This window comes from Calidris pugnax, unplaced genomic scaffold (genome assembly GCF_001431845.1).
Source record: "Calidris pugnax isolate Ruff unplaced genomic scaffold, ASM143184v1 scaffold245, whole genome shotgun sequence".
NCBI lineage: Eukaryota > Metazoa > Chordata > Aves > Charadriiformes > Scolopacidae > Calidris > Calidris pugnax.
Window position 1 is genome coordinate 1,751,463 of NW_015090982.1, and position 15,559 is coordinate 1,767,021.

The 15,559-nt window shown below is 54.1% G+C and overlaps 1 protein-coding gene across 1 annotated transcript; it reads right to left on the reverse strand.

The window, feature by feature from the left end:
• Nucleotides 1-6: 6 nt before the first annotated feature.
• TBC1D22B (TBC1 domain family member 22B) lies at nucleotides 7-15,203 on the reverse strand. Its single transcript, XM_014953697.1, has 13 exons — nucleotides 15,027-15,203; nucleotides 13,650-13,706; nucleotides 12,396-12,709; nucleotides 11,316-11,495; nucleotides 10,755-10,825; nucleotides 10,198-10,326; nucleotides 8,600-8,665; nucleotides 7,610-7,724; nucleotides 2,591-2,697; nucleotides 1,776-1,851; nucleotides 1,327-1,454; nucleotides 861-1,082; nucleotides 7-521 (listed from the first exon to the last, which is right to left on the reverse strand). Exons 3-13 carry the CDS (start codon nucleotides 12,670-12,672, stop codon nucleotides 393-395), a joined length of 1,500 nt encoding a protein of 499 aa, XP_014809183.1. The 5' UTR covers nucleotides 12,673-12,709; nucleotides 13,650-13,706; nucleotides 15,027-15,203; the 3' UTR covers nucleotides 7-392.
• Nucleotides 15,204-15,559: the final 356 nt, after the last annotated feature.

Sequence of the window (15,559 nt, forward strand, 5' to 3'; positions counted from 1 at the left end):
CAAAGCAAAGGTGGTCCCAGCCGGACAAGGGTGGAGAGGACAAGGAAGGCTTCGTCCTCGGCTCAGTTTATAAGTAAAGCTGCCCCACCATGTCCCCCCTTCCCCCTAGGCCCCTTCAGGCCTCTCTGGAGCCACAGGGTGGGGGAAGGTGTGAAATACTGGGGGTGGTTGGAAGTGGCACATCCAGGCGGATGGAGTGGCAGCCAGGCACACGTTCCAGAAGTTAAGACAAGAGTCAATGTGAGCTTTGTACAGCGAGGAGCAGCTCCCGGTGACTCCGAGGACTTGGGGACAACAAAAGAAAAAAAATGCCACAGTGATCAGATCGGGCCAGGAGGAGGAGGAAGGGGTGGGCACCCGGGGGGTGAGAGGAGGAAGTCGAGTCCTGGCACCTATCGGCGGTAATGATTGGGGGCGTCCGCAAACATGTACTTGAGTCTGTAGGCTTCCGCCAGCAGGAGTCCGATTTCTTCGTTCCCCCAGTGTATCGTGGGCAGGTTTTGTAACAACATCAGAAGGCCCTGAAAGAGGGGAAGGGGCTTAGTTTGGGGGGGGGGGGGTGGAGGGGGGCTTGGGGAGGCACCAGCAGAGGCACCAGCACTTGCTAACTCTTGCTGGCCACACTTGCAGGGCTGGAAGGCTCAGGGACAGCGTTGAGATGGGCTCATGTCTAAATCCAAACCAGTGAAGCACCTCAGAGACCCCCAAAACCTCTTGAGATAAAGGGAGCTACCCCAGTGTCACAGCCGGACACCACAAAGGGACTCACCGTGATCAAAGCTCGAGCCCAGGGAAGAGCCAGCATTTGACGTTTGCACCCTCCAACAGCCCAGTCCTGAGCCCAGAACCTCACAAGTTACCTTCAGGCAAAGATCCTGGGACTGGCTGCTCTCGGAGCCAGCTTTGGGATGATGGTCAACTGCGTCAATGCTGGAATCCCAACCAGAGCGATTTCCCCCTCCCAGGGAATCGCCCCCAGGACTCACTTGGAAATCTTCCTCATCCAGGATCTCCTTCCGCCACTTGATCAAGAAGGCGGCGCAGACGTAGAGGTGGAAATGGGAGAAGCCTTCTGGCTCCGACTGCAGAAAAGAAAACTCCAGGTCACCTGCAGCTCAGCTGGAGCACGACTTGCCTGGACACACATGTCCTACTGGGCCACCCATCTCCCAACCGGAAATAAATGTCCCCAAGCCACGTTACTTTGCTTCCATCATCTCCCCGGCCGCACGGTGCTGCCAGAAGACCTGTGTCCCCACCATCTACAGGGAACTGGTCCCACAGTTCCCACCAGCCAAGCCTGGAGAGCAGCAGGAACCTCCGTACCTGGTAGGTGTCCCAGAGGCGGATGGTGCAGCGAAGAGGCAGCTCCCTCATGAGCAGATTGTTCATCCAGCGAAAGGCAAACTGCAGGTATTCGACCTCGTACTTCCTAAAGTGATTATGTACCTGCTCTGAAACAGCACGTGTCACTTACACACCTGGGGACCGGGTGGCCCAGCCCCCACACGCAGCGCTGTCCCCAACACACTGGTTTCCACGCACTTTCAGGCTGAGACCTTGTTCTCCCAAACGCCTCCCAACTCCTCACCCTGTGCTACCTGGCCAGAAAAAAAATGTCCCCGGGGGGGTTTCTGGCTGATCCTACCCTGCCCTGCTTCAAAATGTGTTGGAAACAAGTGGCTACGCTGCCCTGAGGGTGCTACTTGTAAAGGAGGACTCCCATCATTGTGATGAAAGAGGCTCCAACCTGCTCAGAGCTCCTTGTCACTTACCATCGATCCGGCTGACCAGCTCCTCCAGGGCTTTGACTTTCTTCTGGATCCCTGGCTGTGCAAAGGTGTAGTTATCCTGTGGGGAGAGACTATGAGTCAGAAGCAGCAGCTCTAACAGCAGCTAGAAATGACCAAACCCAGATCCCCAGCTCCAGAGGGAGCCGAGATCACCATGAACCACGGAGACGGTGACTATTGAGTACCAGGATCATCTGCCTGCTGTGAAGTCCCTAGTTAGGACAGTGCTGATTTGACAGCTACAGCATCTTATTTCCTCAGGATTTTACCCACAGATTTAGCTCAGTGAAGCAGCAAAATCTCCTTAATGCTGTGAGGACAGGCTGAGAGAGTTGGGGGGGTTCAGCCTGGAGAAGAGAAGGCTCTGGGGAGACCTTAGAGCCCCTTCCAGTCCCTAAAGGGGATCCAGGAAAGCTGGGGAGGGACTCCTGATCAGGGAGGGGAGCCATAGGAGGAGGGGGAAGGGTTTGACACTGGAAGAGGGGGGATTGAGATGAGATCTCAGAAGAACTTGTTTGCTGTGAGGGTGGTGAGAGCCTGGCCCAGGTTGCCCAGAGAAGCTGTGGCTGCCCCATCCCTGGAGAGGTTCAAGGCCAGGTTGGAGGGGGCTTGGAGCAACGTGGTCTGGTGGGAGGTGTCCCTGCCCAGGGCAAGTGAGAGACACTGGGTGGGCTTGAAGGTCCCTTCCAACTCAAACCACTGTATGATTTTAAATGCAGAGCGCTCACCCAAACACAGAGATAAAACAATGCCCCAGCACCAGGAGAGAAACCTCTGCAGCCCCCAGAGCAGCTCACCTGGATCCCATCCAGCAGCTTGCTCATGCACCAGAAGCTATCAGCTTCGATGCTCCGTAAAACATCCTGCGACAGGTTCGTCACATCAAAGTTCTCCACGTCCTCCTCTGCAAAACAGAGAGGGAAGAGCATCAGAAGGATGGAGGGACACCAGGAGACTCCCGGGATACACTGAGGGGCTTTAATCAAGCCAAGGCAGGGCAAGAGCCACTACAAGGCTCCCTGTGACACAAGTGGCCTGCCTGGCACAGGGCACAGCACCCATGCACTGACCTACTTTTCCCACCCTGGCGAAGGGCTGAAGGACCCCAAAACTCAGCAGCCATGACCCGAACCCAGCCCAGGGATGCCAGGAGAGACCCCAGAGCACTGCTGCTGCTGTCACCCCTCTGGGGTGAGGGCTGTGCAGGGACAAAGCCCCTGGCATGTGGGACCCCCTCTTGCTGGAGCCCATCCCACCCTGAGTGACAGCAGGTCTCTGCCAGCTGGTGGCACCACAGGGACAACCAGGAGAGGTGAATCCCTCTCTCCAGCCAGAAACCAGGGAAGCAAACACTGCCCCTGGCCTGAGGCAGCACAAGGGAGCTCAGTTTCCACTCCCAGTCAATTTACTGGCATCATTGCAGGACTGAAGCACGACAGATGCTCCCAAAAAGTGGCTGCCAACTCTGAGGACCCATGAGGAAGACCTGCCAAAACCTCAGAAACCTCTATAAGAGAGAGCAGGACTCTCAGGCACAGTTGCAAGGACCCAAAACCACACAAACATATTTCCTGGAGAGCAAAAAATTTTCTGAGTTAAATCCACCATGGAGCCTGATGGCAGAGAGAATGCTCAGATTCACGGAACTTCTCTTCCCCCTCCTGGAGCCCGACTGACAGTAGAGCTCCAGAAAAGAGAAGCAGCCCCAGGCATGGCAGAGCCTCGCACGAGATTTGTACAAGCTTGTTTTTCACACCCAGCAAACTGAGGGGTCTGAGAGCACAAGGGTTAGTGGCAGTCCCCACTGCCACTGCCAAGTGGGGACCCCTTGTCCCCAAAGAGCGCAAAAGGCTGCCCTTGCTTTTAAACGGGCTTATGAACCTCCAGGAAGGGAAAAGGAGAGAGCACAGGTCTCAAGGGTGGCACAGGGGTGATGCTGGTTAAGTTTAGAGCAGGGATCACCAGCTCCAGGCCAGGCTCACCGTAACCTGGAGGCTGCAGAAGGAAAAGCCACGGGAAGGCAGCGAGGAGACACTCAGGAGACACAAGTCTGGCTCTTCCTGGCTTGGCTGACCCAGCAGCTCCCTCCCTCTCCTCCTCAGGAGGAGAGTGCCTGTCATGCTCGATGGGCCCCTTTCCAAACCCAGAGGCTCGGAAATCCTAACGAGCGCCTTTGATCTTCCTTGAAAAAGAGTGCGAGAGGAAGAGGATGGGGCTGGGACCAGGCCACCCTTGTGGCTCAGACGTGCCGCAGGGCAGCTGCTGCAGGCTGGCCCTGCTGGGAAAGCCTGTGTTAACAGATCCTGACCGCAGGAGGATGGATGGGGATTATAAAGGTTCCAACTATCATTCTTCTGGTGGCTTCTCTACAGCCACCCTCAAACGTTCACAGGTAATGAGAAAGGCAGGAAAAATCTGTTTAATACCCACCTCCTTCCCCAAATAACTTGCCCAGCAGAGGATGGGCACACACAGGAGTGGGACAGAGACGTGTATATGGCCAGGACCCATGGAAGATGCCAATTAAGCCACGCAGGAATAAGCCTTGTGCAGAAAACCTCCCTGTGTGGCTTCAGGCAGGAGGACCAGGATGGAGAAGGGGATGTGGTGACCTGCCCAGGTGACGGGGAACACCCTGCTCCTTACACCAGTATGGGGACAAAGGAGCAACCCTGCCAGCACCCTGCTGTCAAAGCCAAACAGGGGTAGGAGACCCCCAGCAGAAGCCAAGAAGCTTTGAAAAACCCCAGGTCTCTGGAGTGTGTGGCACAAACATCTGCTCAGCGGTGTCATTAAAGAGCCCCCGTGGGAAGGAGGGAGATACTCGCCATATGGCTCCGACAGGCACTGAAAAGCAGCCAGCAGCATGGTGACAGCCACCTGCAGCCAGGCTGGGGGCAGCAGGGACACCACTGCCACCGTCACAAGGTGCCCGAGGGCAGCTGGGGCTTGGGGAAGGCAAGGACCCCATGGGTGACATTGACAGGGCTCAGGGAGGACACAGAAGGGGCATCACGGTCCCACTTGAATCCCCTCAAATGCCAGGCAGGACGTAGCCTGGAGCAGATCAGAGGAACCAGGGCTCCAGCCTCCCACATCCCTGCTTTCTTTAGGGGAGCTTTAAGGACTTCCCATATTCTGGTGAGACCAGATGCCTGGAGAAGAGTTAAACCCAGTTCCAGCTCTGCCCAGTAACAGGCAAATCTGCCCCGAATATGAGCAACAGGTCCAGGGTAAAGCTGGAGTTCAGGACAAGGCTGATGGTAGAGCCTGAGCTGGGTCAGCCAAGAAACACCAGGGTACAAGGATACCCTTCCCTTCATCCCAGGCTCCACTTCTGCTCCTGCTTACACAGAACCAGAGTTTTAATTTAACCATGATTAGGATTCAGTAACAAAGCCAGTTAGGAACGAGCAAGATCAATACTTTCCATGGCATTGCTCCCCTCCACAGACTTGGTGAAATGCCAAACAGGTCCCAAAGCCAGGACAATCCCTTGGGTAAGGTCTGGAATCAGGGATGGAAGTGTTTGGGGCTATGGAGAGTACGTTGAGACAGGCAGAGAGCACTGGGAGAGGGTGCAGAGGCCAGCACTGACACTACCTGAGGGTGCTGAACTCATTTCTGAGCTCTGTCACTGCCATTTTAAAGGCAAACACAAGCCATGAGAGCTGGGAGTGACTCGGTGCAGCCAGAGAGGCTGCAGGACCCAAGCTGGGAGGCAGCTTCAGCATCCCTGGGCCCTCTCTGGTCACCTGGAAAAAGAAGCATATGGTTTCCTCGGGCAGGTGCTGAGGTGTCATCCCTGTCTCTATTCCTCAGATGCCAGGCTGCCTCTCTCCATCTTCACTGCTCCAACTCCGCATCCCCAGTGGCGCTGGCAGCCTGTGTCCATCCCACCCGGAGGGCAGAAAAGCAGGCTCAGCTGCTCCTGCAGCCTCAACACCTCCCTCGAGCTCTTCCTCACGCCAAAAACAAGCAGAGCTCAGCAATCTGCGGCACAAGCCATCCGTCAGCCGGGAGGAGGAAGAGTTCCAGCCACGGAGCTGGCAGTGGCAGGGGCCCAAAGCGCCCATGCTTGCTGCCCAGTAGCCGAGGCAGCCACATTCGTGCAGGAGGCAGGCAGAGCATCACAGGAGAAGGTGAGCCAGTTTGCCACGCTGGCAAAAAGGGGAAAACACAGCAGTTAAATCCATGCCGTCCTGCCACAGGGGTCTGCACAGCAACTGGAAGGAGCAGGAAGAGTTTCACATCCAGATTAGGTGCAAATAGAGGAAAATTAATGGGTCCTGACTGGTGCTGGAGAAGGGGGCAGAGGAGTTCAGACACGGGAAGTGGAACCTCTGGGGAAGAACTGTTTGGTTTTTTTTTTCCTCCTCCAACACCAGTTTCAGAAATAGCTGGAAATGGGAAGGCCACACTCAGAGAGAAAGCTTCCTTTTGGAAGAGAAAAGAGCCCTGGAAGATGGTGAGCAGCACGGCTCCAGTGAGGACAGACAGGGCCAATGCAGTGTGAGCTTGGCAGCCACGTGCAGAGAGCTGAGCCCTAACACCCAACGGGGTACAGGGCTGTAAGGAGCCACAGCAGGTACCCCAGGCAGCTCCGATGCTTCAGAGCAGCTCCCTTCATGCCCAGGTAACTCTCTGTGTGCACAGCTCTGCTTCTAACCCAGTAAATCCATCAAACCAGCCCCCGCCAAGACTAGGGGCCATCAATGCTCCTTGAGCACAGGAGAAGCCCGTCAAAGGGAACCTGCTCAGACATCTCGCAACAGGCTCTTGACCTCCTAGGAAAGGGAACTCACTCCAGCTGGTAGCAAAGCCACATTCTGCACCTTCTCCTTCAGGCTGTGAGGAGCAACAGGACTTCCTAGGGATCAATCCTGACCACACCGGCTGCCATGGTGGAAACAGAAGTGGAAAAAAGTGCTTTCCCTCCTCACAACATCCTCAGAAGAGGCAGATCAGCACCAGTTTACAAAGCCTTAGCCAGATAGCGGATGGCTTCCACTTATTTCAATGAGCTTTGGATCAGACCTTAAAAATACTTGTTCAACAGCATTTCTCTGTCATTAATACAGTCTTATAAATTCCTTTTTGCTTTCCTTTTACAGTGAAAACTAAGAGCCTTTAGGCACAGAGATTACAGCATCTCAGTGTTAATGTCAACCCCAAAACACAGCCAGAGCTGGAAAAAGAATAAAAATGCTATGGGTAGAAATTACTTGATCTCTGGCTAAAAGCAACTGGCTGAGAAGAAAGCCAAAAGCAGCAGGGAAGCAGGGAAAAGACAATTTGCCTTCTCAAATTCTCAGCTTGAGAAACACACCTGCACTAGCAGCACAAGACAGGAGCCTTTATTTAAATAGTTTATTTTACACTCTCAGCAGGGTCTCTTTATACTTCTCTCCTTCCTCATAGAGCCAGAACTAGTTCCAAGCCCAAGCTTTGAGAGCAAGACCCTACCCTCTCTCAACTCTGTGTATCAGGGCTTTGCCTACACTCCCTCAGCGCCTAAAAACCCCCATCCTCTTCCTCCTCCAGGATATGAGGATGTTAAATGCATTCACATGTAAATCCACATTTAGCACTTCAGCTTCCACAGAGCTCAGCAAAGTTATGAAAACTGAAGTCAACTCAACCAGGCAGCAAATATCCAGGAAGAGGTCAAAATCCTTCTCCAGCCCAGCACAGGCACTGGAGGAGGAACACATCATTCCCTCCAGCATCCCCCTTTCTGATGCCAGCACTTCACACCCTTCCAAACACTGTGGTGGAGAGGCAGTACCATGCTTCAAGCAGCAAATGTCACTTACCAACATACTCAGAGAGGAACACAACAAAGAACGGAGTGACCAGGTCATTGATTCCCTGCACATAGCCGCTGGCTGGGTGTCGGATGGCCCAGATAAACAGGATTCTTTCAAAGATCTAGGGAAGAATGAGGGAAAGCAGGTACCTGCATTAGCCGTGCAAAAAGGCAAGGCAGAAAAGCGTAACTGCTAAGCTCAGGAAGCAGAGATCATGCGCTGACAGGCTCTTCTGCAGCAATACGGGTCAGATAAGAAGCGTGCAAGTCCTAGGAGAGACTCCTGTATGATCCACAGATCCCACACACAAGGCCAGCCCAGGCTCCTCATCAAAGCCTCCTCTTGAAGAAACGCAGACCCAACTTTTCAAGATCCAGGTGGCTTAAGAGGCTTCCACCCACAGGACAGGGCTGCCCATCAGCAGAACAGCCTCGCTGAATATCACGTGGACGGTTGCGGCTGATATCTGGGCTCTTTAATCATCAAGTATCAGCCATCAGCACAGCAAAACATCACAGATCAGGAAAGTTCACAATACAGCAGCCTCCCCGCAACAACCAGGGTGTTATTTCCAGACTGCCCCAGCCCCACACTCTGACAGGCCACATACACACACTGAGCTTGTTTCTAAGGAGGACAGAAGCTCACACCTCCTTCTCAAACCCATCCCTGCCTGGGTTTCTCACATACAGCTTGGCACAGAAAAAGGTTTTGTGGCAAAACAGATCTCCTCTTCTGGTTCAAATGCCTTGGATTTGTTTCAAAACAAAAGCTTCAGCTCTGCTTCCAACTCCTGGCAACCTCTTGCCATAAAGGGGCTGATCTCATAACTCCTGAGCTCCAAGTGTGATGTCTTTCAGAAACATGGGACAAGAGCAGACAATTTCAGCAGGTATTTACATCAGGGAAGTTTCCCTGCAAAGCTAACACTAGTGACAGCACTGCTCTCACTCCACACACACACCCCCCATGGAAAATGTGGGGCCCCCAACTTACCTCCTGGACAAGTGGCTGCTGGAAGAGCGGGATGAGTGGGTTGGTCCTTGGAATGTCAATGTGGATCTGGAAGAGAGGGTGGGTTACACACACCAGCCATGCATTTCAGGGGCACAGTAACTCATCACAGGTCAACAGAGGGGAATCCACACTTCAGTGTGTCCCCCAAGCAAGAGCTGCCTGTGCTGACAAGCAGCGAGGGCTACAGATGGCAGTGGCGCCGAGAAAAATCAACTCCAGTTCTATCTCCAGTCTCCTAAGCTTAGGTGTGGGCAGGTGATCAGAGCTCCAGGGCTAAAATCTAGTTACTAGAAGAAATTAGGGAAGGCTTAAACTAACACCCATAAGAATCATACGGTGGTTTGGGTTAGAAGGGACCTTCAAGCCCCCCCAGTGCCACCCCCTGCCCTGGGCAGGGACACCTCCCACCAGCCCAGGTTGCTCCAAGCCCTCTCCAACCTGGCCTTGAACCCCTCCAGGGATGGGGCAGCCACGGCTTCTCTGGGCAACCTGGGCCGGGCTCTCACCACCCTCACACCAAACAAGTTTCTCCCCACATCTCATCTCAACCTCCCCTCTTTCAGGGTCAAGCCCTTCCCCCTTGTCCTGTAGCTACATGGTCAGAAAGATGTACAGAAACATGGTGTCCTTTCCCCAAGGACGATATAACTCCTAGATATCTAACAGTTATAACTAGAGGAATTCCTAGCATGACCCCAACTGCAAGAGGGAGGAAAGGGATAGAATGAGGCAGAAAGGCAGGCAACAGGCAGAGGGCTTGTACCTGTCGGTAGGTGTCTTGATGGTGTTCCTCATTCCGGGAATCGTAATACTGCTGGATGAAGCCAAAGTACTCCTCCCGCTTACGCTGCAGAGTCAGCTTTCGCCGTTCCATGTTTGCGGGGAGATAACCCTGCAGCAGGAAAACCCATGTCAGGGCATATCCTCTTCCCTCACCCACAAACCATCCCCTGAAATCCTGCCAGGCAGCTCGTGCCTCTGGTGGCATCAGGCTCATAGACCTGGGAGCTGGGGAAAGAGCTTTCATGCGTTTTGGCTTCCCCAGCCCTTGATGCCTTTTCTGACCTTGGGGAAACCCAACTTCATGGGATTCAGTTTCCCAAAACAGAGAGAATCACATACTCCCAGCACCAGTCTGGGCTTTGTGCTCAAAGAAGATGTAGCAATTACACTCCCGGAGCTAAATAAATCCTACAGCTCACCCTAAGGCTGGGCACAGACAGAAGCAAACCTGGTTATGGGACACAAGAAGGTCTAGGAGCACGTCCCTGGCTCAGCACCTTCCCCCCAAATTCCTACGTGACAGCTCTAAGTACTCACTGAGAGGAGACGCCACGTCACGGGCCGGACCTCTCTTGGCACCCCAGGCCAGCTGCATTTCCTCAGCTCATCTGCTGTCCTGTAGCTACATGGTCAGAAAGATGTACAGAAACATGGTGTCCTTTCCCCAAGGACGATATAACTCCTAGATATCTAACAGTTATAACTAGAGGAATTCCTAGCATGACCCCAACTGCAAGAGGGAGGAAAGGGATAGAATGAGGCAGAAAGGCAGGCAACAGGCAGAGGGCTTGTACCTGTCGGTAGGTGTCTTGATGGTGTTCCTCATTCCGGGAATCGTAATACTGCTGGATGAAGCCAAAGTACTCCTCCCGCTTACGCTGCAGAGTCAGCTTTCGCCGTTCCATGTTTGCGGGGAGATAACCCTGCAGCAGGAAAACCCATGTCAGGGCATATCCTCTTCCCTCACCCACAAACCATCCCCTGAAATCCTGCCAGGCAGCTCGTGCCTCTGGTGGCATCAGGCTCATAGACCTGGGAGCTGGGGAAAGAGCTTTCATGCGTTTTGGCTTCCCCAGCCCTTGATGCCTTTTCTGACCTTGGGGAAACCCAACTTCATGGGATTCAGTTTCCCAAAACAGAGAGAATCACATACTCCCAGCACCAGTCTGGGCTTTGTGCTCAAAGAAGATGTAGCAATTACACTCCCGGAGCTAAATAAATCCTACAGCTCACCCTAAGGCTGGGCACAGACAGAAGCAAACCTGGTTATGGGACACAAGAAGGTCTAGGAGCACGTCCCTGGCTCAGCACCTTCCCCCCAAATTCCTACGTGACAGCTCTAAGTACTCACTGAGAGGAGACGCCACGTCACGGGCCGGACCTCTCTTGGCACCCCAGGCCAGCTGCATTTCCTCAGCTCATCTGCAAACGGACAGTGGTGGCAATGGATTAGATCCTAGGCAGGTCCAGGAACCACTACACCTAGAAGGAGAGGAAAGCCCAGTCTGCTCCTGCAGGCTCTGGAGACACTGAGCCTCCAGGAAGGGCCCACATTTGCAGGGACTGGGTTTGTGGGTCTGTAGCGAGGGGAGCAGAAGTGCTTTTAGCTTGGCCTGGGCACAGGACCGGTGGCCGCAGGGGCTCCAACGTGCCAGAGGCTCAGTTCTCATGCAGAGCCCAACAGCTCCCAGTGATTCCAACCATTTGTGAGATGGAGGAGGACTGAAAATGGACAGGCAGCTGGTAGAGGATGTAACCATCTGCCAACAGAGCAGTTTGCGCCACTTGGAGACCTGCAGGTAGTAATTTTATCCACCTTGGAGCAAACCTGATTGTGACCCGAAGCAGGCAGCAAGGTCCCCTTCTGCCTTCCCCCTCCCACCTGCAGGCACCCCACTCTTCCCACACTCACCCAGGTCCGTGTTGTGGCTGGAAAGGAGCTGCCGAAACTTCTCCAGGCGGGTTTTCTCCCTCACTGTCATAGGGGGAGCACCCGAAGCATTTTGATCAGAGATACGGGCGACGAGTGGAATGACGGGCCGAAGGGGAAGGGACTGCTGCTTCTGAAGGGGGGTCCGCACACAGGCCTCCTCTGCAAGGAGCAGATGCTGCAGTGAGGCAGGGAAGGAGATGGCACCTCTCTAACCCGACCTTGCTCCTCCGGCCACTGTCAAAGACCTGCCCCTGCATGTCTCACCCTTCTCTTCCCCAGCCCCAGCAAACAGAGCACTGCTGGCCCGCTCTGAGGCATCAGTGGGTTCACAGGCATCTGTCCTGGCTCTTCCATCACTTCTCTCCCTGTTTCTCCTTCCTCTTTCCTTTTCTTCCTCCCACATCTAGAGACCTGGCTGCCCACAGATCAGCCCTCTCCCTCCACATGGGAAGCCATGGGCAGAAGGATACAGGAGACGAGGGAGAAGGAGCCTGTGAGAATCCCAGAGGAACTCACCTTCAGATCTTCCCTGCTTGTCTCTGATCTTAAACAGTGATCAAGCTAATTGCTAGCACGGAGAGAGGAGATGATGGGCTGCCAATGCCACCTGCTGGCAGCAGGGACCTGCTGGGTGACTTTCACAGCACAGGGAGCCATCTGCGAGCAGGGGCTGATGCTGCCCAGGTCCTTGCCCAAGCTGTACTGACCTGGGCTCTACAGGGACTCATCCAGACCTTACTAAGAACAGCACAACAGGCCACAAAGGAAGCAGAAGGTGAGCACTGCCAAACAAGAGCTTAACATATCTCCAAAATCATCCTTCAGCACCCAGAACGCGGGATCCTCTGGGACAAACATGTCTGTATGAGCAGCAGAGAAGACTGAAGCATTAAGGCCAAGACTTCAAAAATGGAGAGCATGATGCTACAAGGAGATTAAAGCCCCTGTTGGGCTTACGGGCTGTGCCGCAGCCTCTCGCCCACAACATGGGAGTAGCAGTTCAGTGGTCAACCAAGGAGAGCACCGGAACATGAGGCTGCTCCCAAAACCAGCTCTTACCCGATGTCCTGGAGAGCTGGGCCTCACTGCTGGATTTGATGACCTTGCAGTTGGTGGGCACATTGCCGAGAGCAGACTGAACCCGCTCCGGTTTCACCCGCAGCTTGCTGTGGTTCTCCAGAACCTGGGCTGCTGTGGCCTTGGCCACTTTAGAGTTCAGAGTTTGCAAAGAAGATGAGGAGGAGGAGAAGTCCTCATCTTCGTCATCACCGATGTCCCAGGCGTCGCTGGTGTTGCGGGCAAACTCGTGAAAGCTGGAGGCCTTCTTGTTCTTCATAGGCAGCGCGTTGGCCTTGGAGCGGTCCTTGATGAAGCTGGAAGCCAGAGAGAAACAGTATCAAAGCAATTCTGTCAGACGAGTCCATTTTCCTTCCTTCCCTGCGACCTCACTCCAATCAGCCCGTCCCTTTTTCCAGTCCCCCCCCTTCCTCCTCCCAATCTCAAGGAACATGTTAAGTCTCTCCAGGCAGAGCCCAAGCTGGGCTGATGGCAGGGCAGGGAGGCCACTATGCCAGCAGAGAGCTGGAGAGGTGCCAGCGTTCCCAGCGCAAAAGGGCAAAGGGGAGAGACATATAACTCCTCCGGCTCTGCCTGTCCCATCCCCCCTAGAGAAAACCAGATTAACACCCAAAAAAAAAAAAAAAGCCTTGCGACCTGGGCAGAGGCATGTCAGAGGTTTGACGGAGCTGCTCTGCGGTTGTGGACGCTCCCAGTACAGCTGCGATGGCTCCCAGTGGACAGACCAGCCTGGTTCTTTTCTCAGGCACAGGAGGAGCCTTCACATTTACCCTTAAGCTACAGGAGTCAAAGTCCACCATCTGAAGCGTCACAGAAAAAGAAGAACCTTCACCGCTACACACAGAGTAAGATAGAGGCAAGGAGGCAGTTCCGATCAGCTCTGCCTTTTCCTGCCGGGAAGGGTGCTGCCATCCTGCAGCCGAGCAGCTCCCAAGAACCTTTACCTCCCCTTCCCTTAATTCTTCCCTCTCTGGAAGGGAGCAGAAGGCTCAGCCACCACTGCTAAAAAAACCATCCCTTTCTCCTTTGATGTGGCGGATACAATATGGATTTCTGTCCATATAAGATAAGCTTTCCCTGAAAGCTTTCACAGAGCTCAAGACAGCACCCCATGCCGCTGCTGCCCTTCTCTGCTGGAAGACCCCAGTGCCAGAAGATGCTGGAGACCTCCACTTCCTGCAGACCAAAGCAATATCCTGCAAAGCCTCGTGGCATCTGCAGAAGATAAACACTTACTTTTTGGTGAGGCGGGGATCCAGTGGAGGATGCTGTGCTCCATAGACGGGTTGAATGCTGCAGGAAGAGGATAGAAAAATAAGAAGGCAGGGCAAAAAGCCACAGAGCACCCAGGAATAATCTCCTCAGCCTAGACCGGGGTCACACTTCTTGCCTGCTCTTGGAAGCTGAATACAGACCAAAAGCAACTCCAATAACCTTCCGTCTCCAAAGCCTCAGATCCAAAGCGCCACATTCAGATGAAGATTTGTTCTTTGCAGCAGCAAGAGAAGCCTTGTTTAAACTCTTAGCAAGCCTCAAATCCCAGCTCAGGCCGGAGAGAGCCTCTTTTTCTGCATCCCCCGCCTCATACACTGACGTCCTTTCTCTTTTCCATCAAGGGGATTTCCAGGTTTGGGAATTCACGCTTCCAAGCCCCGTGGGACAGGGAAGGACCCTAAGCCAGTGACACTGGGGGTCCTCTGCAATGCATTTGAGGGTCTGAACCCCACACTGACTCTCGGGCTCATAGCCAATGCGACGGTGAAGCTGTCCCTGCTACACTACACAGTTTGACTTGGGTCCAAATCCCAGCTTAATCAACTACTTCCTAACATGGCCTGAAATGAGTCACCAGGTCTCAGTCCCTCCACTCGCCTCCCAGTGGAGTGAGGACAGGGAGCATCACCTTGGAGAGGAGCTACTAAACAAGTGCTTGTCACTAGTTTGACACGCTCTGGAAACGAGACAGGGATCCTGAGTTATTACCTCCCTTTGGGTAACTATTCCCAGCCACCCCACCCTGAAAAAACATCTCTGGAAAACAAGTCCTCCCCATTCCCTGATACATGGCACCATCCCACATCCCGCGGTGGAGACAAGGGCCCATTCAGAGCTGGCACACAAGGGACAGGCTCCTCTTGGGTCAACAGAGCTGGCTTGGTTTCCAGGAGCTGCAGATGGTGCCCGGCAGTAAAACGAGCAGAGCCTGGCCATGTAGGAGGGGGACAGCAGCCCTGTGCAGCTGGAAAGCACGTTGGGAAAGAGTTGATGCTGGGGAGGCAGCAGCAACAGGCCCAGCTGGCAGGGGAGAGATAGAGAGATCCAGGGCAGGGGCTGAAAACAAACGCAGCACAGAGAAATCCTGGTGGTGAAGCCTGGCGAGGGGTGGGCTCGCCGCTGGAGTAGCTGCCCTGCGTGGCTGGAAGCACTGAAAAGGCTCACTATGTTTACCCACCAGCAACGGAGCCCAGGAAAGAGTTTGCTGACTAATTAGCATCGAGGAGTCAGGACAGCGATATTAAGCAGAGGCACCCCCGTGGGTGGGCAGAGCAAGCAGATTATCGGGAGTAAGAAAAACAACCTCTCCGGATTGGCGCTGCTTTCCCAGTGACTCACGGCAGCTCAGTGCAGAAGAGGAGTCGATGGAGCCTCTCTGATACCCAACACCGAGCTGGCACCGTCTGGTGATGGCAGTAACAATGCTGCTCCCCTCCGCACAAGGATCCATGCCCCGCCGATGGGTGACCGCTTGGATTCACGTGCGAAGGCCCAAACTTCGCAAGTTGAACAAGTGATGTGTGTTAAAGATAGCAGAGGGGATGTGGCAGCCAGCTCCAGGTGAGGAAACCCCTTCCTGGGGCTCTGAAGCAATCAGACGATCTTTTCGGCTAACAGCTGATTCAATGGCACGGGGTCCCACCTCCCAAGCAGCTCTTTTTAAAGAATTTGAACCCAGGCTTCCCCAAACAAAGCACCCTGAGCTGATGTAATTGCACAGTCCATCAGCCTGCGCTCCCACACAAGCAGCTGAAGATGACAGTCTCATTTCCAACAGGCTACAGGGGCAGGGCTGAACTTCACCATCCTGCACTGGTGAGCTGGGACCACTGCATGAAGCGTGTTTCTTGCATCTTTGCTGATTCTCTGCC